Source organism: Trachinotus anak, unplaced genomic scaffold (genome assembly GCF_046630095.1).
Source record: "Trachinotus anak isolate AG129_WGS33_773 ecotype Australia unplaced genomic scaffold, CSIRO_AGI_Tana_v1 ptg000032l, whole genome shotgun sequence".
In the NCBI taxonomy this organism is placed as follows: domain Eukaryota; kingdom Metazoa; phylum Chordata; class Actinopteri; order Carangiformes; family Carangidae; genus Trachinotus; species Trachinotus anak.
Genome location: NW_027273883.1, coordinates 17,062,085 through 17,087,005, shown reverse-complemented (window position 1 = coordinate 17,087,005; position 24,921 = coordinate 17,062,085). Strand labels below are relative to the sequence as shown.

The 24,921-nt window shown below is 41.6% G+C and overlaps 4 protein-coding genes across 25 annotated transcripts in view; 2 read left to right on the top strand and 2 right to left on the bottom strand.

The window, feature by feature from the left end:
• Positions 1–2,596, top strand: part of LOC139612648 (focal adhesion kinase 1-like) — a 63,106-nt gene extending 60,510 nt beyond the window's left edge. For all 14 annotated transcript variants that reach the window (XM_071468429.1, XM_071468432.1, XM_071468439.1 and 11 more), the window contains one exon: positions 315–2,596. In XM_071468429.1, coding sequence (XP_071324530.1) covers positions 315–441 — 127 coding nt within the window. In that variant the 3' untranslated portion in view covers positions 442–2,596. The remainder of the gene's footprint in view (positions 1–314) is intronic.
• Positions 2,597–2,655: 59 nt separating this feature from the next.
• On the bottom strand, positions 2,656–5,804 carry LOC139612650 (prostate stem cell antigen-like). The gene is made up of 3 exons (XM_071468440.1): positions 5,646–5,804; positions 4,030–4,146; positions 2,656–3,744 (listed from the first exon to the last, which is right to left on the bottom strand). Exons 1-3 carry the CDS (start codon positions 5,692–5,694, stop codon positions 3,533–3,535), a joined length of 378 nt encoding a protein of 125 aa, XP_071324541.1. The 5' UTR covers positions 5,695–5,804; the 3' UTR covers positions 2,656–3,532.
• A 748-nt stretch (positions 5,805–6,552) lies between these two features.
• LOC139613500 (lipid scramblase CLPTM1L-like) lies at positions 6,553–23,242 on the bottom strand. Of its 3 annotated transcripts, XM_071470194.1 has the most exons (18): positions 23,091–23,242; positions 16,364–16,521; positions 14,034–14,242; positions 13,209–13,300; positions 12,412–12,831; positions 11,097–11,175; positions 10,889–11,006; positions 10,447–10,541; positions 10,185–10,269; positions 9,967–10,067; positions 9,826–9,885; positions 9,555–9,605; positions 9,383–9,465; positions 9,098–9,132; positions 8,942–8,997; positions 8,738–8,782; positions 8,400–8,533; positions 6,553–8,223 (listed from the first exon to the last, which is right to left on the bottom strand). In XM_071470194.1, the coding sequence occupies exons 3-18, from the start codon at positions 14,232–14,234 to the stop codon at positions 8,157–8,159; spliced, it is 1,722 nt and encodes a 573-aa protein (XP_071326295.1). In that variant the 5' UTR covers positions 14,235–14,242; positions 16,364–16,521; positions 23,091–23,242; the 3' UTR covers positions 6,553–8,156. The 3 variants fall into 3 exon arrangements, with proteins under 3 accessions (XP_071326295.1, XP_071326296.1, XP_071326294.1); XM_071470195.1 differs by lacking the exons at positions 16,364–16,521; positions 23,091–23,242 and having other exon boundaries at positions 12,412–12,539; positions 12,654–12,831; positions 14,034–14,279; XM_071470193.1 differs by lacking the exons at positions 16,364–16,521; positions 23,091–23,242 and having other exon boundaries at positions 14,034–14,279.
• On the top strand, positions 16,796–22,191 carry LOC139613501 (calsequestrin-2-like). 7 transcript variants are annotated; one of them, XR_011686765.1, is made up of 4 exons: positions 16,796–17,136; positions 18,748–19,600; positions 19,688–20,906; positions 21,081–22,188. XR_011686765.1 is itself a non-coding variant. In XM_071470196.1 (3 exons), exons 2-3 carry the CDS (start codon positions 18,958–18,960, stop codon positions 19,888–19,890), a joined length of 846 nt encoding a protein of 281 aa, XP_071326297.1. In that variant the 5' UTR covers positions 16,796–17,136; positions 18,748–18,957; the 3' UTR covers positions 19,891–22,187. The 7 variants fall into 7 exon arrangements, 3 of the variants coding, with proteins under 3 accessions (XP_071326297.1, XP_071326299.1, XP_071326298.1); XR_011686766.1 differs by having other exon boundaries at positions 19,688–21,480; positions 21,884–22,188; XR_011686764.1 differs by having other exon boundaries at positions 19,688–20,330; positions 20,437–22,187.
• Positions 23,243–24,921: the final 1,679 nt, after the last annotated feature.

The window sequence follows — 24,921 nt, the reverse complement described above, 5'->3', positions numbered from 1 at the left end:
ATTTTAAGATATAGTAGTTTGTTAATGTCGCAACTTCAAAAAGGACAAATCAGAAAATCAGTGACCAGTGTTGTTGTTGTTGCATTTTTTGTTCTTTTCTTTTTTATTTTGTTTTCAAAAAGAGGTAGACAGAAAGAAACGAAAAGCCCCTTGTTGTTTTTAGCTTGTTCATCTCCGCCACAGTGAGTTTTTTGATGCTACCACTGGGAGGCGCCAAATTTCTACACATCGTGTCTTTAATATTGCATAACTCATCCACCCACAAGTGAAAATCCGTTGTATAATTTATGTATATCCTTATGTTTTTGTCCCAGTCTCCAGCAGGACTATAAGAAACAGATGTTAACGGCGGCTCACGCTCTTGCGGTCGATGCCAAGAACCTGCTGGACGTCATCGACCAATCCCGGCTCAAGATGATGGCCCAGTCCCGCCCACACTAGCCAGCTGAGCCAACCAACAGGAGCTGGTCCACTATTTGGGAAACAGCACCATTACAGCTTCTGTTGGCAGTGGAGAATAAATGACTCCTGGACTAGTTAGAGCAGATGGAGGAAACAGTGGCTCTGTTCATTAGATGTTGATTCCTGTGTAAGGCGAGGTAGTCAGTTCATCTGGGATTAAACTCTCCACCACTGTGACTTTCTTAATACCCGAACAGAGCAAAAACTCTTCCTGAATCAGGGACTTGGCAGCTTCACTCTCTTTGGACTGGATAATAATCATGAGAGGCAGAGAGGAATATATTGGTAATTTTTTTTTTAAACTGTGAGCCTGGATGAGCTGAATTCCTGAGGTCAGAGGTTTCAAAGGTTTAAAGCCACCTTCATGTGAGCGATTGGATCTGGATTTGTTGATATCAGATAGATTAGTCTTTGTGGAGTCAAACTTTTAAGCAAAGCCATCAAAACCTGATCAGACTGCGTTTGATCTGCGACGTATCTGCATGAAACTTCACAGTGAGAATGGGCTTGGACATCAGCCAGCAGCCATGTCAGTGCGTTTGTTGACATCATGTGTTTTGACCCCTGGATGTGAGCTTCCTCCTCAGCTGAAATACCTCCACATCACCATGGATGCTTGTCAATGGGCAGATCAAACCGGCCTTTTTCTGTTCAGCTTTGGTCGAGTGCACTGCTTTGGGTGGATGCTCCAACAAGAAAACTCACAGTAAAGACAGTTGCGGTTTGATCTGGAGAAGCAGCCTCCCACCCTCCGTCGTTCCTCCCTTCTCTCTCCTCCATCCATTCCCGTCTTCCCTCCGTCTCACCAGCTTTTATTTATAGACTCAGAAATTGCAGAGGAGGAGACGGAGGGAGAGACAGGAAGAGAAGATTAAAACTTGAGGACAGCGCAGCGCCGGTCTACTGCCTGAAGAAAGAAGACACTATCCTCCTCTTTCCTCTCTATTTCACTCACTTTTCATTCTCACTGCTCCCCTCCTTCCTGCAGTCTTCCTCGGCTCCTACCTGAGCAGGTTTTAAAGACTACAAATGTGAAGAATCCAACTCTGCCAGGATAAACACGGCAGACAGGAAACTCCCTGATCGCACTCAGTTTAACCTACTCTTTTTTATCAGCTGGCTCCATGTTTTTTGTGTTGTGTTCAGCAGTCACAGATCTTCTTCCTCGATATGAAAACTGTTTGTCACTTGGAATACAAGCAAATATTCAATCCCAGCACTGACTCTGATGTGCAAACATGAAAAAACAAAAGCAGATGGTGGATTTTAAGGCTTCAGTTTGAGTGACTGGATACTTCCTGTTATGGAAGGAGGAGGACATCATGTCTCAGACTGGTCACTGAGCTCGACTTGAACTATTTCTGTGAGGACAATGTCTCCTCTTCAGTTTTTCTCCTCACCTACAGTCCCAGTATAGTTCAGATATTGCTCGTCTAAGACTGGTGTTACACCTGCAGCAGCTACCGCTGGTGTCACAAAACAAATTTCCTGGCAACACAGACAACCCTCACAACTGGAACCTTTGAGCTTTGTTACCCAGTTTCTGTCAGGTGTAACACTTTAGAAATGTCCCTCCTACCAACAGTCTCCAGGGAAACAAACACACACACACACACATGAAATGTGGAGCCACATGACTGGAACTTGTCGCGCAGACACAAAACACTGAACTGAAACTACAGCAAATCACACGTCTTTGTTAATACTGACCCCACATGGAGTATGACATACTGCTATATTAAATATACTGGTGACTGTACTAGTATAGCATGATATACTGGTATGGTGAAGAGCATATTTGCACAGCAAACAACATTTTTTTTTTACCCTATTTTACCCAGATTTGATTTCCATGTTTAGCCAGCAATGAAACTATGAAATATCTGGGTGTTATAGGGATAAAAATGTAAAAGAAACAGACTAACAAACAAAAAACAATCTATTTTATCTCCTTGTTGTTGCGTAAATCTGCTCATGTTGGTATATTGTAAGCTATACTAGTGTGTATCACTGGTGAATTGTACAGAACTCGTACTAGTAAACACTGGTTTTTATTTTGTCTTCTGGGCTAAATCGGCCATGTTGTCAAATAGGAGGAAAAAAACAATGAAATAAAATAATGATAAAATGTAAATCAGTCTGTCTACATTCTTATCTATGATAGGAGGATTTCTTTAAAAAAACAAAAAAACATTTAAAGTTGCAGAGTTTTTATTTTGTGTTAATGTTGGGGTGGACAGGGAGGCTGCACTTTGGGCTTCATTTTATTCCCCATTTAAATAAACAAAAAAAGAAACTAACTAATCGGAACATAAAATTATATTTCATGTAAGTGCAACAGGGAGTTGTTTCTCATGCCAAAAAGCTAAATTAGAGCTGTCTTCAAAGAATTACATTAAAAAAATGACACTGATCTACTGGTCTACTATGAAGCCCCAAAATAGGAGAAAGAAAAAACTTTTTTCCCAGTTTTTTTCAGATTCTTACAGATTTATCTGAAAATGTATTTATTTATTCATTCATTCATTCATTCATTCATTCATTCATTCATTTTGTTTTTGATTCCAAAATTTTACTTCCATGATACTTGTCGTCCCCAGGATTGTGTCATCAAGTGTAGGGTTCATGAGATGAGCAGACACACAAATATAGAGGCAAGCCATGCTGCTGTTTATATTACAATACATTTACATCCTTTTAAGGGATTTTAGACTGAAGCTTGGACAGACCAAATAATTCAAGCCCAGTAAAACATCATTTTCAATTCACTTCAGTATTCAAGTCCCTGAAGACAATGCAAGTTAAAACAATGCTGAAAACCAGGTATTCAGTGAGTCTCAGTGGTGATAAAAACAGTACTGAGTGTGGATTTGTTTAGATTAACATTCAGTTCCCTCACAGTCTGCAGTGAAGCCACAGGATGAACAGCTTATTATTAATATTTTAAATGTCATACGTGTATGTACAGTGGTTTTAATAATAATAGAATTATTAATAAAATTAGACAGCTGAACAGTTTTTACATGATACAGTATATTACATTTGAAAGACTGTATAGCTGTGTCTGGCCTCAGTGTGACAGCAGCAGTAAAACACCTACAGTCAGAAGCAGAAGTGTCATGTGAACACGAATGGACTCTGCTCCACTGAAGTTACACAGGTTGAAGGTGTTGCAGCAGTTGACGGTGTTTCCGTTTCCTTCTGAGTCAACGGAGGCAGAAGCCGAAGCTCCTGAACATGTGGCCCTGCTGGCACACTGCTTCACTATGGCTTTTGTAGAACCTGAACAACACACGAGCACACAGACAGCAGGATGGTGGTGTGAGTTCTTTTTGACTGAAATCCTATTTAACCCACAGTGTTGGAGGCTGCACAGTATTAGCTGAATAAAGAACTGAGCTCATTGGACATACAGGACCAACGCTGCATTAATAATTCAATAATGACTCTCCAATCAAACAACCAGACCTGTTAGTTACTCAGTAAGACATTTTTATATCTCTACTATATCATGAAAAGGTCTGTATGTTCTTGTATGGAGATAACATTCTTTGTAGTCACTGTTACCTAACGTGTCGACAATCGTCATACACGTGTCCAGCGGTGCCTGACATTCCTGAGTGTTTGTGTTGCATTCTTCATTAGTGGAAGAGGAGCTGCACACATAGCACTCCAGTGACAAAGCTGTAGATGTGAGGAACAAGACAGAAACAAACATGGGGGTTATTTATCCACTCATTTCTATCATTTTAGCTCAGAATTTTTTGTTATCACGAGCCTCTTGTATGCATTCAGTTTCTATTATTTGACATTTTATGGCCAGAGTGTGAGAAACTATTTCAAGGTACAATAAGCTGTTATGTCTGACAACTGTACTGAAGGAAGTACTACTCCTTACTGATCCAAATGTTATCCATGTCTTCTTGAAAGAATTGAATATCACGACAGACTAGAACTAGGAAGTGGTCGTGTTGTCTGTCTTTGTGTCAGGAATTCAGATATTTCTGAGAATAAAGGACTGTTCCTTCTCTAACAATGTAAGAATTAGGAGTCAGAATCAGGCTCCTGATCGTCTGCTCCTGCGTTAGAGTCAACAAAACCCAAAATCGTTTGATATTTCAGTCTGACTACAGGGGAAGAAAATTATAGAGCGAGAGAAACTTTTATGACACACTATGAATAGACAAAAAAGAAATCTCTTAAACTAGACGGGGAAAAAGACAGCTACTCCCAAAACCTGTCAGGCTTGCTTGTTTAATTATAAAAAAAATATGTAGCATACTCCTCCCATTCACAGTTTATTGTTCCTCTGTCTTTTGTCGTCAGGCTGATACATCACACTAATATTTATATACAATATATACACCATACTGGGATGAATTCCACAAATTACTGTAAAATTTACAATAAAATGCTCCTACATTTATTCTGATGAGAGTAATCCAACTACAAAACAACCCAAAGGCAAACGTTAACTAACTAACTAACCACAGACGAGGTTAGTAGTAATATCTTCAAATAAACGTAAATGTGAGTGGCACATTTCCAGTATTACTGTATTAACCTGCCTGAAGCAAATGGTAAGGAAACTGGAGGTCTCAAAGAGAGGCCTAAACCAATGACACAAGTTAATTATTAGTCAAGATAAAGAAAGAGCAGCACTCTATCACAGTGCAAAATATGCACTGATACACTGATACAGCATTTCCTTTAGCAACACAGCCACCCTGATGAGAAAACCCTGCATTTTTGTTCATTCATTCATTATTTTGGATAAATCTGTCACAATCTGTTGTGGTGACTGTTCTGTACAATGAAAATCAAACACTACACCTTGTGATATAAAAAGGGGTTGTAAATTCCTTCAGTTTTTTAAGTCTCAGCAAAAGGCCTGAAATCGACCACCAGGTAAATTCACTTTGAATTATTTTGAGATTTACTAAACCTTCATCAAAGTCATATTTATGATTCTAAGGCGTATATTTGATCACCAGCAGAGCGGACTTTTCCAAAGAGGGCGCAGTGATTTTTAGCAACTGTCAGAATAACACCCTTCCTATAAGATTTACACACCTCACTGCCTCTAAACTAAGCCTACTAACTAATTAAGTCCTACTAAAAGCCCCCGACTCTTTGACCTTCGGTGTGATCTCAGGTCTAAGGTCTGAGGTTCACCTCCATACCTGGAGAGAAGAGGAGGGAGAGGAGCACGAGGCTGAAGAGGATCTTCATGACAGGTGTTGGTGTCTGTTCATCAGCTGAACCTCTGCTATCTGCAGTCGAACCCGGTGTGCCTGCTGCTCTCTGTGTGTGTGTGTGTGTGTGTGTGTGTGTGTGTGTGTGGTTTCTATTGTTTGTTTTGCAGAAGCACTTGATTACCGCAGTTCCACCCACATCATCGCACAAAACTGAAAGCATCTCATAGATGTTGTCACATTATGTGTGTGTGTACATTTGAGGGACATTCTTCCATCCTGCTTTGGTTTCACAGATACTTTGTCCTTTATTTATCCGCTGCCAGTCACAGTCACAATGTGCCTCATTGAGTTAAAGCATCTGGAAGCTGACACAGCCTGTTTGTGTCTGTGGAGGCTGAGGTAACAAATATTATGTCATTACTGTGTCAGTTCAACCTGTGCTGCAGGACTTCTTGGAAAGTAGTTGCCTTTATTTTCTTTAGCCAAGAGGCAACTCCCATTTCTATCTCACAACGACCTCAATGAATAGGTGTAACAAGGGAAAGTCCTAGGGGAAAAAAAGGATTCAAGAAAGCTTACACATTAAATTTCAGTCAAAATGTCCTTGCCAGCCTATCAGGCAATGACACAAATCATAAATCCCCAGGTCTGATATCGTCAGAGAAGGTCATTACTTCTGGCTCCTGGAAAACACTGCAGGAGTATGAAATTTTAAGGTTAAAAGAAAAAAGACTGACAGCCATTATGTCATCTCATATCTCTCATATCACGTGTCCCGTGTCAACAGAGGAATGCACCCTCCCACGCCCAGGACACACCTAGCACACATTCACATACAACATGTTTTTTAAGGACACTCCATCAATTAACTTTCATCCCCTGAGGCCAAACCTAAATCTCCCAGCGACGGAATTTTATTTATATTTATAAAGACAACAAAAACAAATACACTAAGTACGCGAAGCAAGAAACATCCTCCACAGAAACCAGTCAACCAGCTTCCATGAATTCCACTCTGCCGTCTGTGCTGTTGTCTCTTGATTGCATGTGTTGATAGACACACAGCACATCAGTCCACACACACAACAGCTGTTCAGATTTACATGAACTGTAAAGCCGGTTACATTTTTATTTTTTCCATATTATTAAAAAATACAAGTACAAGCAGGATAAATTGTCAAAATAATGAAAAATAAGAATCTGAATTTAGCAGAATTTAGCACTGAGATAAGTGTAGCACAAGCGCAAAAGAAAAAGAACTGGATAAAATGTGGAGAGTTCAATTGCGGTGGTGTTATTGCTTTCTGTAGGTAAATGGTCCTCTTACTATGTGATGCGTTTGTGTGCTGAGTAAAAGGGAACAGACTGTTTCTTCAATTAAGCAACTATATTGTATGTTTTAAGTCCAAGTGCATTGTGGGGATTTCATAAACACAGGCCATTAGGAAATTTGCAGTAAGTGCAGTAACTTGCTGGGAACACTGGTCTTTCATTATACGTTAATACTGCAAAGTCTATTTAAAATCATTTTTCAGTACAATGACAGTAGGAAGAACTAAGTGTGCAACACATGGTGCTGAACAACAGGCATGACTAAATACAAAAAAAGAGAGAGAGAGATTTTTGAGATGAGAGTAACATGAAATCTATACATCTTTCAGTGTGTACACTCTGATGTGTTGGATTTCACCTGCAACATAACTGATCAGATCCGACTCCAGGACTTTTGATGTCAATACAACTTCAGGATGTGATGAGGGACTTAATGTGCAACATCAAGCACGATAAATATTAAGTAAGTCATTTATTTATTTTCCTAAAATGGGGGATCAGAAAAAAAATTAGTGTCTCATGTTTCTGGGCTTTTCTCTTTGCTGTCTGGGACCATGAGGCTCGTCTGAAACCCTGCAGGTCCATCATTACAAACTTGTGTCCCAATACAAAATTAAAACCACAGATTATTATTTTAGCTGTGAGTCAAATGCTTTTTTTTTACTTTGCAGCTTCCTAAAGTCAATTTTAAAGGGAGAACCATGATTCAGGCTTTTACAAAAAGCCATTTTAAAGTCAGGGACAAACAACAGTTCCGTCGGTCATCAAGTTCAGTTGAAGCAGATGGGCATCGATTAATGGGGATAAAACTGCACTTTACAACGTACCAGGAAATGTGTGCATAAAGAACATATTCAAGCAAATGCGACTGCTGATATTATCCCTGAAGGATAATCCAGCATAACATGTGCAGCAGAGAGATTCTGTGGGTGAATGAATTACTATGAATCACTGCCGCTGTAAAGGGGAATCATCAATGCCAAGCAGAAAGCAGCAGCACCGTGAGAGTACAGTCTGAAGCAGGACAGGTCGTCTCGGATCAGACGGTGGCCCAGTGTCCTGTCCTGGTCTCTGTTTCACATCTTCAAGGCTAATTAGTGCCTCTGTTTTTTCAAGGATGAGTTCTTGTGTTGTTGTATATTTGACATTTCATTTGTCCTCTCCTCACTGAGTCTTTATTTTCTTGCCGTGGGTCCCAGAGTCTCGTCTTCTGGCCTTAGGGGCGTAACACCTGGTGGAGATATGAGATGAAAGCAGGAAGGTGTTGTTGTTATATCTTAGCAACTACAAGCACACACACATATTTTATACATATTTAAGCCATTTATATACTGGAAAGGCAGGGTTCCCTGGTAAAATAACACAAAATACTACTCAATGCCGTGAGTGAGTGTTCACACGTTCTACCTTCGCTGGTAGAGGTAGAGGAGGAAAAGGAGCTCATCTCTGAAGCAGGAAAGTTGATGAGAGGAGGAGAAGGATCCAGAGGAGGAGACAAAGGAGGCGCAGGAGCACAGATCTGAGATCAGCGTGTTCACTCCCTGGAGGATAAAGGTGAGAGAGCAGAGTTAAATTAAAATGGTTCCTTTATCTGACAGCAGAAAACAAGTCAAGTCAAATTCACTGTAAAATACAGGAGGATTAAAACTTTGAAAACTGGGAGAATTTCACTGTAAAGTAAAAAGTATTGAGGGGGTATGAGTGTGTTAGTGATATAAATGAGGCAGAAAAGTGGTTATACTCACTCTGTACATCAACACTGTCCCCTGCAGGTGGCTCACAGACTTCAACTGATCCAGAACGAGGGGTGGAGAAACACAAGACAGAGCCAGAAGAAAAACAAGGAAACAGAGGATACAGTTCACTCAGCACGTTCCTCAGACAATTTGGTAATTAATACACTTATAAAAGATGGGTTTTGGTGTCTCTGGCGAAGTTGCGGAACAGACCTTGTAGTTAATGAAGAGCTGTGGGGCCATGGAAAGGAAGCCAAAGGCGTAGACTCCTGAGAGGAGAGTTAGAGTGTCAATATGGCACATCAGTAATATGATTTCAAAATAAAGGTATCAGCTTGATTTAAGGAAAACTGACAAGACTCGACTCACCAGTCACCAGGCTGTTGATCAACCAGGAATAATAACTGTCATCATAATACAATGATGTTAATTTAATATCAAAAGAGCATACTTGGTATATTTACTTGCTTTTAACATATGTGTTGTGGTCAGTGGAGTATACAGTGACTATTATAACCAAAAACAGTTGGTGGAGAGGAACGGTACTGAAATGTCCAGGTAAACTGCAGAATTTGGACATTTGGTGGCACTGCAATAAGACAGCATTTAAATCATGTGGCACAGCAGAGAGTTAAAAAATGGTGATCAGCTCACCTCTTTTGGCGTAAGTAGGCCAGTGAGAAAATAGCTCCACTGATACACAAAGGATAGACCAAGTAGGACAAGTATCTGGACGCCTAGAGTGAAAACCACAGACAAAACACTGAAATTAAACACAGCCTGAGGATGAGACATTAAATCAGACAAGATGGAAACATACTCATACCTGTGTATCATAGTCCACTGTCTTTCTCTCGTCTTCATCCAGCTTATTTACCTACACAGTAAGAGGAGCCAGTCTTAGGTTAGAGATAAATGGATTATCTGCAGCTGGAGGAGAAAAGTTGATCTACTAAGTTAATCAATAATGTGAGAAGAAACTAGAAAAAACAACACAGCTTTGTCTCAGCACATATTTCTATACAAACTTAATTATATTGTATCACTCTACACAGATGCTGTGTGTAAACACAAATGGGTGATTAAACCATACTCACATGGAGCTTGGAGCTTTTCCACTGCCACTGGATCTTAAACACTTTAAACACCTTCCACACCTGCAGGGGCGACAGTTTTAGTGGGTTAAAACTGTCTGCTTCGATTTTTATTGATTGATTGATTGATTACACTAAAAATACCTCCACACATGCCCCCAGTCCGACAGGGAGCAGCACCAGCAGACTGGTCTCCTCTAGCAGATGGAGGAAAATCAGCAAAGTGCTGAGACTACGCCACAGAACTACAAACAGAGAGGGGGAGAGAGGGTGTCATTTCAACAGCATCCAGGCATCAGAATACTGCCTATGTAACAGAGCTTTTAGCGTTGCCAACGAATTAAAAATGCTGATTTTCTTACCTGACTTCCTGGACATTCCTGCCATGCTCTTCTTTTTCCTCCATGAGCTCATGTCATTTTTAAGAGACAAGAATTCACAGATAAGCTGTGGAGAAACACAAACACGCATTTAATCTTACGATGCTTCATCTGAGTTGCCATGTTCTCTGTGCTACAAACAGAAACTATGATTTATAAAATTATTCACAAGACATGAGACCATAATTCAGGTGGATTCTAATATGTATAGTATGGTGTTTTATGAGGTGCTATATAGTCTTACTTGCAGAGCTGTGATGAGTGCAGTCAGCACTAACAGGTAGAGGTTGGATCCCATCAGAGTTTCTTTAATTTCATCAATGTTTTCTTCTGTGAAGCCTTAGTAACACAAAGAAACAGCATCAGGGGATTCAGTTCAGTCTCCTGATTATGTGACATGAGAAGCAACAGGCATATATTTAAAAATATCATGTGATATCACATGATATAATATAATCTGTATAAAATATATGTATTTAAACAAAGAAAATTGAACTGAAATGTACTGATTTATAAGTATTTCCATTTTATCCAGGTCTCACAGCTGTAATTACTGTAAAAAAGGATTCCTCAAACATAATAAGGTTACAATAAAAAAAGACAAAACAGCCCTGAATTAATAATTTTTAAACCCTTAATTCACCAAATCGTCATGTTAGAAAATATCTGGTGTCATCCTAGCTCACCAAACTGTCGTAGGGAGTAAACCACATCCTGTAGATGGACCCAAAACCTGAATCTTCTTAAAGAGATTCCCTCATAGGACACAGTCAGAGGGAGCTGAACAGTGTTGCTGCTGATCTCCTGTTGATGGATGGACAGATGGATCGGTAAATGTATTGTCATGTTAGTCTAATTCAAAAACCCTGTATTCAATTAAACGTTGCTTCCTACCATGAGGTCTCTGACTCTGACACTGAGTTCATTAACCAGCAGCAGAGGAAGGTAGATCATCTGTCGGCCTTCCTGAGACCTGCAGGGAGAGGCAGGAAGAGTTTCATTCAAAGTTTCATTCAAACACACACGTTGGCTCGGAGCAGATTCCTTATTTAAAGGCTGGTGGATTTGCAAAGAAAGTAAATATCATGAACAAATATACACATGCATGCATTTAAATGACATACACAGCGACACCTCTAACGTAGTGTCTGAGAGATCTGACAGGTTGGCTTTACTTCCTATCATCAAGATTTGCCTAATGACTAATAAACAGTCAACACTCCACTTGCAAGTGTATTTCTACGGAGTTTAAATCATCTCGTGTTGCTGTAGCAAGTGTGTAATTTGTGAAAAATAAAGCGATGTATGCCAGTGGTTGCTAACTTGGGGGCTGGGACCCCGCCAAGTCTTCACAAGGTAAATAAACAAAATTACTTGACTTTGTTCTAATCTTTGCTTTTTCATGTTAATTATCAGATCATTTTACCACCCGGGGACAGTAAAAATAATTCCAATAAATTAATCTGAGAAGGATGGACAAGTGGCCACAAACAGATATTGCATATTGGTGCATAAAGGGTATATGGTACAGGGTATACAGATAAAATCAATGCTTATTTTTCTCTGCTGCTAAAGGTGGTTTCTTGCTGGGAGCAGATGGTGCTGATTGTCACTTGACAAGAGCTTTGGCCATCGTTGTCTTTATAATATAAGAGGTTATAAAACGCCCTCTGAATAGTACTACGACTTCAGGGCAGATCGGAGGCCAAGGTGAGTATCAGAAAGTGACAAGACAGGCCTGGGCTAGCTCGTTAGCGTGCTAACTTCAGTGGAAGAAAAGATGTGATGGAGGCAAGAGTCAATGTTGGCGTCACTTTCCTCCGCTGGTGACAGCTCTTGGCGAGTAAAGGAATCAAGTTTAATGCTGAACTCACAACGTTTCTTCTAGACTGGTAGGGAAACAGCAGTTCATGCCAACACTGGCTATGTAGCAGTAGCAAAACTTACAAATAACTCCTCCTTAATATTGAGAAGGTTGGGGGCTCCAAATTCAAATTCATTCATTTTATGTACACAAAGACCAGTGGTCACACGTTTCAGTTGGATTCTCGAATAACGTCAGACACTGCTTGATTTTCTCACAAACAGCCTTTAATTCTGACATTCCTGCACTAGACTCTCATGGCAAGCAGCAGTGATAAAGCAGGAGTCAGCAGCACTTTGCCTGATCACCTGGCCTTGACCTCCAAAGCTTCCTGTGGAGACTTACACTCTCATGTAACGCCGCACGTCACTGGGAAGCCCAGCCTTGTTGAAGGTGAAGTCCTCGGACATCATGGTGACTGACAGGTGAGGTCTCCAATGAGATACTGGATTCTCTGATCTGGGGCTGGACCTCTGATGGAGCCACACAGATAACTTAGCTTGCAGCAAGGCTCCATGTCTGAATGTAGCGAACAGTTCACACAGCAGGTTGAAATATGATATCAGAGAAGCTGAACTGCATTTTACCTTCTGCGTGTCCCTCTGCCCCCGCGTGTGCGTGGGAGTGATGTAGGTGGTGAGCTGAGCTGCGTAGTGGACTTCTTTGCTGTCCTCCAGAGGTGAAACACCAGCCTTGTGAACATAAACAACTGCATACAGAGTGCCATTAGCCTGAGTCTCCTCCGGCAGAGTGACATTCACCTGCCTATGGAGAGAGAGAGAGAAGTATGAGGGAGAACAGTAGAACAGTCTGAAGAACAAACAGTCTATACTTTTTGTTCATATTCCATACTAGTGTTGACCGGTTACTCATTTTGATTTAAATTTGTGTGTTTCCATGTGTGTCTTTTGTACATTTTTACCTCTTTTGGCTAAATCATACACATCTAACAAAGGTTTCTGTCTTTTGTGTTGCAACTGCTACTGCGACAGTAAAAAAAATCTTTTATATGCAGCTCAATTGCTATATTGCAATAACCAACATGTGAAACAGCATCTCAAGCCACGGACAACCAAACTGTCCACAGTTCATGGTTAACAAAATAGATAGCGGTTACACGGTTGTAATGTTAACACACCCACCTTTCAAGTGTAGAGTGTGGGTCAAATGGGTCTATTTTTACAGCGAGGCTGAGTCGACTGTTGTCTGGCACGAGGCAGGTGAAGATACTCAGCTGGATAAAAGAGCAGAGTGAGAGTACTCGGACTATTTTTCCCAAAGCAGTGAGACCACTGTGAACATCAGAAAAACTTGCTCATCTCTAAAATATACGTGCACAGTAATGTTTATCTTATGGACTGATATTCAACACCACATACCACATACAAAACCTGACCCCAAGGAAGAGAAAATATTATTATCATTCATCCTCAGGAGAAAAATGCATCAGGGATTTTTCTGATTACAGTGAAGCGTCAAAGCAGTCAGGGTTTATAAATCTGTGAGAGGATTTACTTCATCACACAGATCATCACTTTGTGCCGGAGCTTCAACATGATAAACATTTGATTTGACATTTGACATTTGAAATTAATCAGTACAAAACTCATTTTATATGCAGAATAGTAAAAAATATGTCTGGATAAGTTGAAAACTCTCCAGTATACACACATAAATACTGACAGGTTGTAGACTGTAGTGCATATTGGCAAAATATGACCTTGTGACAGGTTAAACCAAGTTAAAAATGAATTGTCTTATTTACTGCCATCAAAGCAGTTCACACCTGATTTGTCTAAGGTTTGGTGCTAAGTAGTACTTGCTGGCTAATAACATGACGAAAAGGCAGAGGCTGTTTAATTCTTTTAAACTATATGATCAGGTCCTCGCAGGGGCAGTGAAATTGATCTTAAATTGGTCCAATTGTCCTGAGGTTTAAGAATTAAGAAACAAAGGCCTGTGCTAACCTGCAGTCTGGGTCTGGCTGACAGGTAGGAGGTGACGCAGTGCTCTCCTCTGCCTCCATCGCAGGGTTTGGTGTTGAGGAAGCCGTACAGCAGCCAGGCGGTGTGGAACATGTAAACCACAAACACACCGAGCAGCAGCTTAGCGACGGAGCTCCTCTTACCGCCGCTGTCCGCGGTCTTGGAGTAACACGATGGGAACATGGCAGCTGCTGATACAGGATTTCAACGACAAAGTAATAAAATAAAATGTAAAAAAAAATGGACGTGTTCGGGTTGTGGACGGAACAGTTTAGAATCACATATGGCGTCAACACAATAAAATCCCCACGCTTCCTCCCTGCCACAGCATCCTTCCGGTGATCTGCATCCAGCGGAGGGATACTGATGCTGACAGCACCCCAGCGGCTGCGCCCACACCATCTTCAAATCTCGCGAAGCCATAAATTGTCTACACGTAATTTTGATTAATTTTAGGCCACCAAAACAAATAAATGATTCAGTATTTTCGGGCAGTGTGGGGGTGCTTTGAAACGCAAGTTAGACCTTTATTTTGGTAAAGAAAATAGTAAAAGGTCTTTTTATGGATCCATAATTCCTCCCTGGAAAAATCTAATCTGACACTAATTCTGCAAAGAAAATGGAGACAGTTCTAGGACTGGCTTTGTCCTGTTAAGTTTATAAGCTTTTTCTGATTCCCAAAGGAATTTCCTTCAAATAACTGCTCTAGACCTGTTGAGATAAAACTTGCAGAAAGCAGCTTAATGAATAAAATAAAATAAAAATGTTTAAATAAAACTTATTGAGCCAGTTCTCTCCAGAGAAGAAAAAAACATGATACCCCTAACCCTAACCTTTTTTTATAAGTAAAATGAACCCAACCCCAAGTTATAGGCTAACACAGCATGTCCGGAAGAAAGAAAACTAATGGTTTGAACATTGCGACATAGCTGCTCTTTTATATTGAAAGGAAACATAATTGCAAAAATGTCAAGAAATACAAATTCATTAAAAACTTAAATTTAAGAATGAGATACTGAGTATAATGCATGATTATAATATAATAAATAAATTATAATAATTTACAAACCTAAACCCCCCCACTCCACTAACGACTTCCGTCTGGCCAACGATCTGAATGAGTTCTACTGCCGCTTTGAAAGACAGTGGGACAAGCCTGACACTAACCTCCACATCAGAGCCACATCAGAACCCCCCTCCTCCCCTACCAAAGGAACATCTCTCTCTATCCTGGAGAGAGATGTCAACAGGCTTTTTAAGAAGCAGAACCCCCGCAAAGCAGCTGGTCCTGACTCTGTCTCTCCATCATCCCTGAAGCGCTGTGCTGATCAGCTGTCTCCAGTGTTCACAGACATCTTCAACACCTCACTGGAGACCTGCCACGTGCCAGCCTGCTTCAAATCCTCCACCATCATCCCTGTCCCCAAAAAACCAAGGCCCACAGGTCTAAATGACTACAGACCCATTGCCCTGACCTCTGTGGTCATGAAATCATTTGAGCGCCTTGTCCTGTCCCATCTCAAATCCATCACTGACCCACTCCTGGACCCCCTGCAGTTCGCCTACAGAGCCAACAGGTCTGTAGATGACGCCGTCAACATGGCTCTCCACTTCATCCTCCAGCACCTGGACTCCTCAGGGACCTATGCCAGGATCCTGTTTGTGGACTTCAGCTCTGCCTTCAACACCATCATCCCGGCTCTGCTGCAGGACAAGCTCTCCCAGCTGAGCGTGCCTGACTCCACCTGCAGGTGGATCACCGACTTCCTGTCTGACAGGAGGCAGCACGTGAAGCTAGGAAAGCACGTGTCTGACTCCCAGACCATCAGCACTGGATCCCCACAAGGCTGCGTTCTTTCTCCTCTGCTCTTCTCCCTGTACACCAACACCTGCACCTCCAGCCATCAGTCTGTCAAGCTCCTGAAGTTTGCAGACGACACCACTCTCATTGGACTCATCTCTGATGGCGATGAGTCTGCCTACAGGTGGGAGACTGACCGTCTGGTGACCTGGTGCAGGCAGAACAACCTAGAGCTAAACGCTCTGAAGACAGTGGAAATGATAGTGGACTTCAGGAAGAGCCCAGCCCCACCCACCCCCATCTCCCTGTGTGACTCCCCCGTGGCTACCGTGGAGCATTTTCGCTTCTTGGGAACCACCATCACACAGGATCTCAAATGGGAGCTAAACATCAGCTCCCTCATCAAAAAAGCTCAGCAGAGGATGTATTTCCTGAGGCAATTGAAGAAGTTCAACCTGCCAAGGACTATGATGGTGAACTTCTACACCTCCATCATCGAGTCCATCCTCACCTCCTCCATCACCATCTGGTACGCTGCTGCCACGGAGAGGGACAATAACAGACTGCAGCGTATCATCCACTCTGCTGAGAAGGTGATTGGCTGCAATCTACCATCCCTCCAGGACCTGTACACCTCAAGGACTCTGAGGCGTGCAGGGAAGATTGTAGCTGACTCCTCCCACCCTGGACACAAACTCTTTGTGACACTCCCCTCTGGCAGGAGGCTGCGGTCCTTCAGGACCAAAACCTCTCGCCACAAAAATAGCTTCTTCCCATCTGCTATTAGCCTCATCAACAAGGCTAGAGAGCCCCACTGTTGCTGATCAATTGCACCAATCACCAGAAAAAATTCCTTGTATGTGAAAACATACTTGGCAATAAAACTGATTCTGATTCTGATTCTGATTCTGATAATGCATGATGTGTCTGTGCGCCTTGTCCAAGCACACTCGCGCATGCGTCACCAATAGAACCGTAATGACGCCTGAACCGAGGGTATATAAGGGCCGCCCGTCACCGGGATCTCTCCCTTCTCACCTGGACCTGAACACAGATTGACCTGTTGCAAACCAAAGCTGTGGAGAGTGAACTCTTGGAGAAGTGAATTCTTGGAAGGAAACAACTGGAAAACTACTCCTGGATCCTGTTGGAGAACAAAACCACTGCATCACTGAACTGCTGTGGGAGAAGCGGGGAGTTAGGATACGGCCCTGAGCAGACCGCTGGTCCTTGAGGAACACCTGCTGAGAGGAGTCGCCCTTGAGGTGGACATGGACCATGCAGGTAAGACAATTATTACATTTTTTTTATAAGCTTTTATTAAAATAATTTTACTATGACTGATAATCATCTCCTTAAAATCATTAAAAGCTTTATCAGTGTGTATATCAGTGTAACCTTTTAAATTTAAAGGTGGACAGTTCATAACTTATCCTTAGGCCTGTTGGAAAAACACAGATTTGGTGACAAGAGACAATTATTCGACGATTTCTTCGTGTAAAAAAGTTATTTGATGGAGAGAATGTCTTAAATATCCCGGGAAATGTGTGGAATTCATTAACAATTAGTGTAGTGATTTGAAAACGCTGTTGTTTTGGTTTGAGGGCATCAAATTGTGGAAATGTTGCATCGAAATTATTAAAAAAAGATGGCGACTGGGCCAAATTTCATAAAATGCCAAAAATGAGTTTTTGTTCACCATGGAGACGATGGAACCTTCAGCTCCGAACGTCAGGACGTTGACGTACAGGACGTACAGGTGTAAACACAGCAGGGCCTGTTGTTGTGTGTTTGTTTTGATGCTTGAAGCGTTCAGGTTTTCTTCCAAATGCACAAAACTATCAGTGTTGTTCAGAGGAGACAAAATGGCAGATGTCTTGATGTTTTTGGACCTTCTACAGCCCGAGCTGTTGTGTTCTCTCATCATAGAATTTGTAGGTGACATGTTAGTACCTCGATAACTGAACTGATAACTGAAATGATTTTTAGCTCGTTAGTGTGGTATTTCTATCTTTTTTTTATTATTATTATTTTTGGAGGAGAAGAAAGGGGATTTGTTGGGTAATTGGACTGCATGTGATCTCTGTCTCTGGTTTCTGGTTTCTGGAATTCAGATCCAAAACAGTTCGTAAAATCTCTTTGCTAGTAATGAATTATCAGTTGTTGACAGACACCTTATGAAAAAAAACCTTTTCTCATTGAGATTATTATTGTTGAAGTTGTTTGGCTGTATATTCTTTATTTAGGCCTTTGAATAACTCTGAATGTGCTTAGTATACATTTACATATACCTTTTATTCCCCATAATTCTTTTCCATAATTATTTTATGCCTGTGTGTATGTGCTCACAAGAACAGTGTTTCCAGCATTTTGCTCTAATTTTAGATTGCATTGTATATTTACATAGTTTCTCTTAGATTCAACTCAGGCTGCACCATTGTCGCAGTCTTTGAACCGGAGTAAAACACTGTGTTTTCTTTCAAGTTCACATCCACAGTAGATCCTTATCACTGTGCTCACAAGTCAGAATGGTATAAACTTTCATATGATATTTGACAGCCATTTGAATAACATTGAATGAGCAGGTGATTCTTCTTAGCAGCCCCTTCTTTGTCACATCCAACAGACATGAGTCATAAAACTTCTCAGTGCTGTAAAAGGTTTGTGAACATCAATTATATGTGTAATTACACAAATAAGGAAAATAGGCTAATGCTATCAATAATGCTTAGATTACAAAGTTCCTGATTTGCATTATCATGAGCATTATTTGATTATCATATGTTATCTAATTTTAACTTGATCATTGCTTATTTAGTCCTAAATGTTTAATCATTTGAGAAATACTATCATTTGAAATAAGGTATTTCAGGTGCTTTAACCTTTTCCTCTCAGGGGATGTGAACTACATCACTGGACGTCCTGCAGAAGATGGCCTCCCTGAAGTTATCAGGATTGAGGATGATGCCGAAGACAACGATCTCCCAGGCTACGTGTCATCTAGTGAGGAAGATAATGAGCTGGAGGAGGGTGAATTCATTGATGATGAGGAGGACTGGTCTGACGGCATCAGCATTGACTCAGGGTATGGTACCATGACTGAGGATGAAGATGACCTTGAAGACAATGATGATGACAGACCTCGCCCCCCCTCTCCTACGCCAGCTCCCACCAGGAAACTTCTGGCGACAAGCGTATCCTCCTGTTCCTGCTGGTGCTCCTCTCACTGCTCCTGCTGATGTTCCTGCTCGTATTCCTGATGCTGCTCCTGTTTGTGGTCCTGCTGCTGCTACAGTCTGGCACCCACAGCTACCTGTTCTGCCCCTGAAGCTTCTGTGGCTTCCTGAGCAACAAGAGGAACAACCTGAAGAAGGTCTTGTCGCAGTCTCTCAAAGGCTGGAAGAGTCTGCTCCCTCAATCTCAGGCCTCACCTCCTTCTTAAAGAGGATCAGGGAGGAGTGCGATGCAGCACAGGTATGTTCTAAGAGGCCAAGGCAGGATTATGAGGACAACCCTGACGTTCAGCAGCTGATGGACTGGCAACCACAGGTACCTGTTCAACCCCCAAAGCTTCTGTGGCTTCCTGAGCAGCAAATGGACCAACCTGACGGAGGTCTCCTCTCAGTCTCTCAAAGGTTGGAGGACTGTGCTCCCTCAACCTCAGGACTCAGCTCCTTTACAAACATGAGCAGAGACGAGGACAACAGGGGCTCAGCTCCATCAACTTCAGGCCTTCAGGTCTTCACAGGTAGGAGATACTGGGATGGCCATTTTGGCCCAACATGGGCTGAAGACAACGACTCTGATTAGAGTCTGACAACCCTGTTTTCTGCAGGTTTGAAGATCTGCAAAATATTTCCATTTGGCAGAGATGGTGATGCCCCAGGTAACCTACACATCTGGCAGGGTAGGTACCGCCCTAGGAAGCGTCTTGCACCAGTGCCCACTTGTATCTGGTGGCTGGATCATCTCTTTGAAACCTTGAGGGCTGGCCTTTGCATCTGGCTGGGTAAAGCCACAGGTAGCCTTTGCATCTGACGAGGCTGTCAAAGCCCTTGGTAGCATCTTGATCCAGGGCCTATTTGTACATATTGTTTGTATCGAACTAGATTGTCCCTTTGTAATCTGGAGGGCTGGAAAAACTACTGGTAGCCTTCCTATGTGTCTGGCAGGGTTAGTGATGACTAATAATAACCTTTAATATTAATGGATAAGAGGCCTAAATGGATTTATGTGGCATGTTCATCTAAAGCACTTTACATTATGCCTCTCATTCATCCATTCTCACACATGCTCAGACACTGATGGCAGCAAACTGCCATGCAAGACATTGGCCTAAACATTGGAAACAATTTTGGGTTCAGTGTCTTGCCCAAGCACATTTTGACATGTGGACAGGAAAAGCGGAGATCAAAAAACCCTGGCTTTACCTTCTGAACCACAGTCACCCACACCCGTCCCGTCTTTCCCTGTTTTAGGTGAGATCACTCATGAATGCTGCTCCTTCTTATTCAATGGAGCCAACTGACATATTCCATCCATCCATCCATTAGCTATAGCTGTATAACTATTCTGCTTTTTTAGGGGCTAGAGCTGACTTAATGTGACATGGGGGTGGTTTCCCCCTGGACTGCCAATTACTCACAGAGTGACACACAGAGATGGAAAACCATTCTCATTCATCGTATGGACAAGAGTCACCAGTCGGCCTAATCTGTGAGTCTTTGGACAACTTTGGACTGAGACTGTGCAAGAAAACTCCCAGAGCCCCATGGAAAACATGCAAAACCAGAACCGTCTTGCTGTGAGACAACAGTACTGAGTACTGATGAAAAAAATACTTCAACACCTCCCTGAAGAGGAACTAGAGAGAGAACCTTGTCCTGGTCAGACTCGCCAGGTATCCCAACAAACTGAGGTTTGCTAGTCTGGGGTTTAGTGGGGTTGTTGTGGAAAGATGAGTCAGGGATTTAAAAAAAACAACAACCCTGCAGGTAATGTATGAAATGCTCTACCACATGAGCTGTTTCTTGTGACATAATGTGGCAGAAAAGGTAAGTATGAGCATCTGACTTAATTTCATTTATTTAATAGCTCCATGCAAGGCACTGGCCTAAACATTGGGAACAATTTTGGGTTCAGTGTCTTGCCCAAGCACATTTTGACATGTTGACAGGAGCAGACAGGGATCAAGCCAACCCTGGCTTTTCCTTCTTTCTCTGATTTAGGTGAGATCACTTCTGAATGCTGCTCCTTCATATTCAACAGAGCCAACTGAGATATTCCATCCATCCATTCATTATCCATTGCTGCATAGCTATTCTGCTTTCTTGGGGGCTGGAGCTGACTAAAGGTGACATGGGGGTGGTTCCCCGTGGACTCACAGAGTGACACACAGAGACAGAAAACCATTCTCAATCATCACTACGGACAATTTAGAGTCACCAGTCGACCTAATCACTGAGTCTTTGGACACCTTTGAACTCAGACTGTGCAAGAAAACCCATGCACACCCAAGGAGGATACGCAAGACCAGAACCGTTTTGCTGTGAGATAACAGTGCTGAGCACTGCAACATGAAATGAAGAGGAACTATAGGGAGGACGTTGTCCTGGTCAGACTCGCCAGGTATCCCACCCAACCCCTGACTCGCCAGGTGCCAATCAGGGGTTTAGTGGGGTTGTTGTGAAAAGAGGAGTCAGAGATTTAAAAAAAAAAAAAAAAAACCCTGCAGGTAATCTATGAAATGCTCTACCACTTGAGCTGTTTCTTATGACATAATATGGGAGAAAAGGTAAGTATGAGCATCTGACTTGCAAAAAATATTACCTTCTATAGCCAGTTGTATAAAAGCACAGAAACAGTGTGAACTGGCTTACATACAATATAATGTACCTGTTTATCAATTTACTAGGTAACATCATCCATTTAATCAATTCACAACAATTTTATCCTGTTTACTCTGTTCTTTACTTTACACAAAAGTGTCCTGCAAATTTAATTTAATTTAATTTATTTCATTTGCACCCAGCAGAGGCATATGCACACAAGAAGCAAAAAGGTAGAAGAAGAGACCGCACCGGACCAGACGAGAAGGATAGATGACCACAGGACAAACTGGAGAGGGGTGGTCGCCTATTTTTCACTCAGCAAAGTAAGTAGTCATCTCACTAAGACTGCAAGAGTACCACTAGTTACAGAAAGTGATGACAAGCTTAATCATTCCATTGTTTATGATGCAATTCCATTATTAGAGCCACATTTGAAGAAAATAGCTACCTGCAAAGCAAAGGTTGAATTACTGTGTCGAAAACGATTCATTACTTGTTTGACTATTTCACAGGGTGGACGTGGACCAACCAATAATCCCAAGAAGACCCAGCACCACAGCAGAGCTCTGGACCACTCTCAGCAGCCTTCCAGGCACTAAACACAGTCTGAAGACCCAGTGAATACCATTACAACCTCCCTGCCCCTCCACCCCCAGCACCACCCTCTTCAGTTACCTGTCCAGACGAGAAGGAGCGTCCCAACCCAACCTGCACAGAGTTAAAACACTATGTATAGTGTGTATGTCCTGAATAGTACAATACTTATTGGATCCCCGCAAGGCTGCGTTCTTTCTCCTCTGCTCTTCTCCCTGTACACCAACACCTGCACCTCCAGCCATCAGTCTGTCAAGCTCCTGAAGTTTGCAGACGACACCACTCTCATTGGACTCATCTCTGATGGCGATGAATCTGCCTACAGGTGGGAGACTGACCGTCTGGTGACCTGGTGCAGGCAGAACAACCTAGAGCTTAACGCTCTGAAGACAGTGGAGATGATAGTGGAAAAACCCAGCCCCACCCACCCGCACAGGGTGATCCCTGTGCGACTCCCCCGTGGCCACCGTGGAGCATTTTCGCTTCCTGGGAACCACCATTACACAGGACATTAAGTGGGAGCTAAACATCAGCTCCCTCATCAAAAAAGCTCAGCAGAGGATGTATTTCCTGAGGCAGTTGAAGAAGTTCAACCTGCCAAGGACTATGATGGTGAACTTCTACACCTCCATCATTGAGTGCATCCTCACCTCCTCCATCACCATCTGGTACGCTGCTGCCACGGAGAAGGACAATAACAGACTGCAGCGTATCATCCACTCTGCTGAGAAGGTGATTGGCTGCAATCTACCATCCCTCCAGGACCTGTACGCCTCAAGGACCCTGAGGCGTGCAGGGAAGATTGTAGCTGACTCCTCCCACCCTGGACACAAACTCTTTGAGTCACTCCCCTCTGGCAGGAGGCTGCGGTCCTTCAGGACCAAAACCTCTCGCCACAAAAACAGCTTCTTCCCGTCTGCTATCAGCCTCATCAACAAGACTAGAGAGCCCCACTGTCACTGATCCCCCTGATCCTCAATTGCACCAATCACCAGAAAAAATTCCTTGTATGTGGAAACATACTTGGCAATAAAACAGATTCTGATTCTGATTCTGATTCTTATATACATAAGTTGTTACATATAAGATCAACTCTAATAATGTTAAATATTACAAAAATTATTATATTATTATTATAATACCTCATGTATAATTCAGAAATCTGACACAGTATGACATCTTACATACTGACATCTCTTACTATTAATAAATATTGTCAATGTTCTAATTCAATTTGTTTTGATTTTCATTTGACTAGAAGGTTTTACTGTTAAAAATGCAACTTTGAACTCTTTGGTTTTGAAGTATTATACATAACACACCTAATATATTTTTATTTTGATATGAAAAAAAATAATGAAGATGTTAATTTTGTCCATATAGTCCACACATATTGTTAAGTTAATAGGCACTATTTTATACACTTTTTGACCTGCACTTTCTTTGTTTGGTGTCATGATGAATTTAATAAAATAATCACATCTGCAATGATACTGTGTTCTGTGAGATCACCTACCCTCCGTCACAATAACATGAAGCTTCTTAAATACTGAGTCAGCTTCTGGTGACATAATATCTGTCGTGGACTGTTTCAATAACCAAGCCAGGGATGTTTTTCATCTACTGTTTCTACTGTTGGTTTGTAACTGAAAACACACAACACCAGACATTCTACATGTGTTATGCTCCTTTCCCCATTAGCCAACTGGCAAACATTTGAAGACATGTTTTAAAAATATTATACGTCATATATGTATTAGTTGAACCACAGAAGATCTGTTCCAACACATACACTATCTGTGCAACATGGGGAAGTTCATGACAGGATGGTTTCAGCACGAATACACTAAAATGAACATGTTAGTGTGATTCTTCCTCATGTTCACATTAATCTCACATATATTAATCATCAAAAGTTTGATAATTATTTTATTAGCTCATCTGTGTGTTGGTGAGTCTGAAAGACAATGACATGACACCAGTAAACTTTTTATGAAAATGTTTCAGTTTTAGGTTGAACACTTGGTTTGGGAAATATAAAATAATTTAACTGTTTCATGACCATACAAACATTTTACAGGAAATTGTCACTTTATCCTCCTTGAACTCATTTAGGATTTATATGAATAATATTCCAAATATTATAGATCATAGAATACACAGTAGAGCATCAATTATTATTGTTAACGTAACTGTAAGAGAAGTACATCAGTACAGTTTCTCTCAAGCATGCTACAATGTATTGGACCCATGGATGTATTATAAGACCTTCCTTATAGGTCTTATAATACATCCATGATTGGAGCACATATAAAATGTGATGACTGATGTGATGCAGCCATGACACCTCTGCTCTGGAGACCTGATACTGTTGGACTGAGGGCTGTGTGTGACACAATAAAACAATTTTCTGAAGCTTTGTACATATCAGGTACAGTATGTATCCTAAGACTAAAAGTAACACCTCACTGGCTGAGTCAGGAGAAACTAAAACTAAGTGTTGGTCCCATAGACTGTATATAAATATATGGTCCTTGCTTTGAGGTTCGAGTTTCTAGATTCGAGATTTGAGTTTGGTCTTCAGCAGTTTTTTGTCATTCACAAAGATTAAAGTAGCTCTTAGGTCTGTGAGAAGTTAGATGGA

Bases quoted from the DNA above. Each gene is read 5' to 3' on its own strand.
- LOC139612650 (XM_071468440.1), bottom strand. From the start codon at position 5,694: ATGAAGATCCTCTTCAGCCTCGTGCTCCTCTCCCTCCTCTTCTCTCCA. The intron at 4,147-5,645 runs GTATGGAGGTGA...TCACATCTACAG, and splicing joins CTCCCTCCTCTTCTCTCCAG to CTTTGTCACTGGAGTGCTAT. The intron at 3,745-4,029 runs GTAACAGTGACT...TGTGTTGTTCAG, and splicing joins GACGATTGTCGACACGTTAG to GTTCTACAAAAGCCATAGTG.
- LOC139613500 (XM_071470194.1), bottom strand. From the start codon at position 14,234: ATGTTCCCATCGTGTTACTCCAAGACCGCGGACAGCGGCGGTAAGAGG. The intron at 8,998-9,097 runs GTGAGTCGAGTC...CTCTCCTCTCAG, and splicing joins GATCAACAGCCTGGTGACTG to GAGTCTACGCCTTTGGCTTC. The intron at 8,224-8,399 runs GTAGAACGTGTG...TATCTCCACCAG, and splicing joins CTCTACCTCTACCAGCGAAG to GTGTTACGCCCCTAAGGCCA.
- LOC139613501 (XM_071470196.1), top strand. From the start codon at position 18,958: ATGAAGATGACCTTGAAGACAATGATGATGACAGACCTCGCCCCCCCT. The intron at 19,601-19,687 runs GTAGGAGATACT...TGTTTTCTGCAG, and splicing joins AGGCCTTCAGGTCTTCACAG to GTTTGAAGATCTGCAAAATA.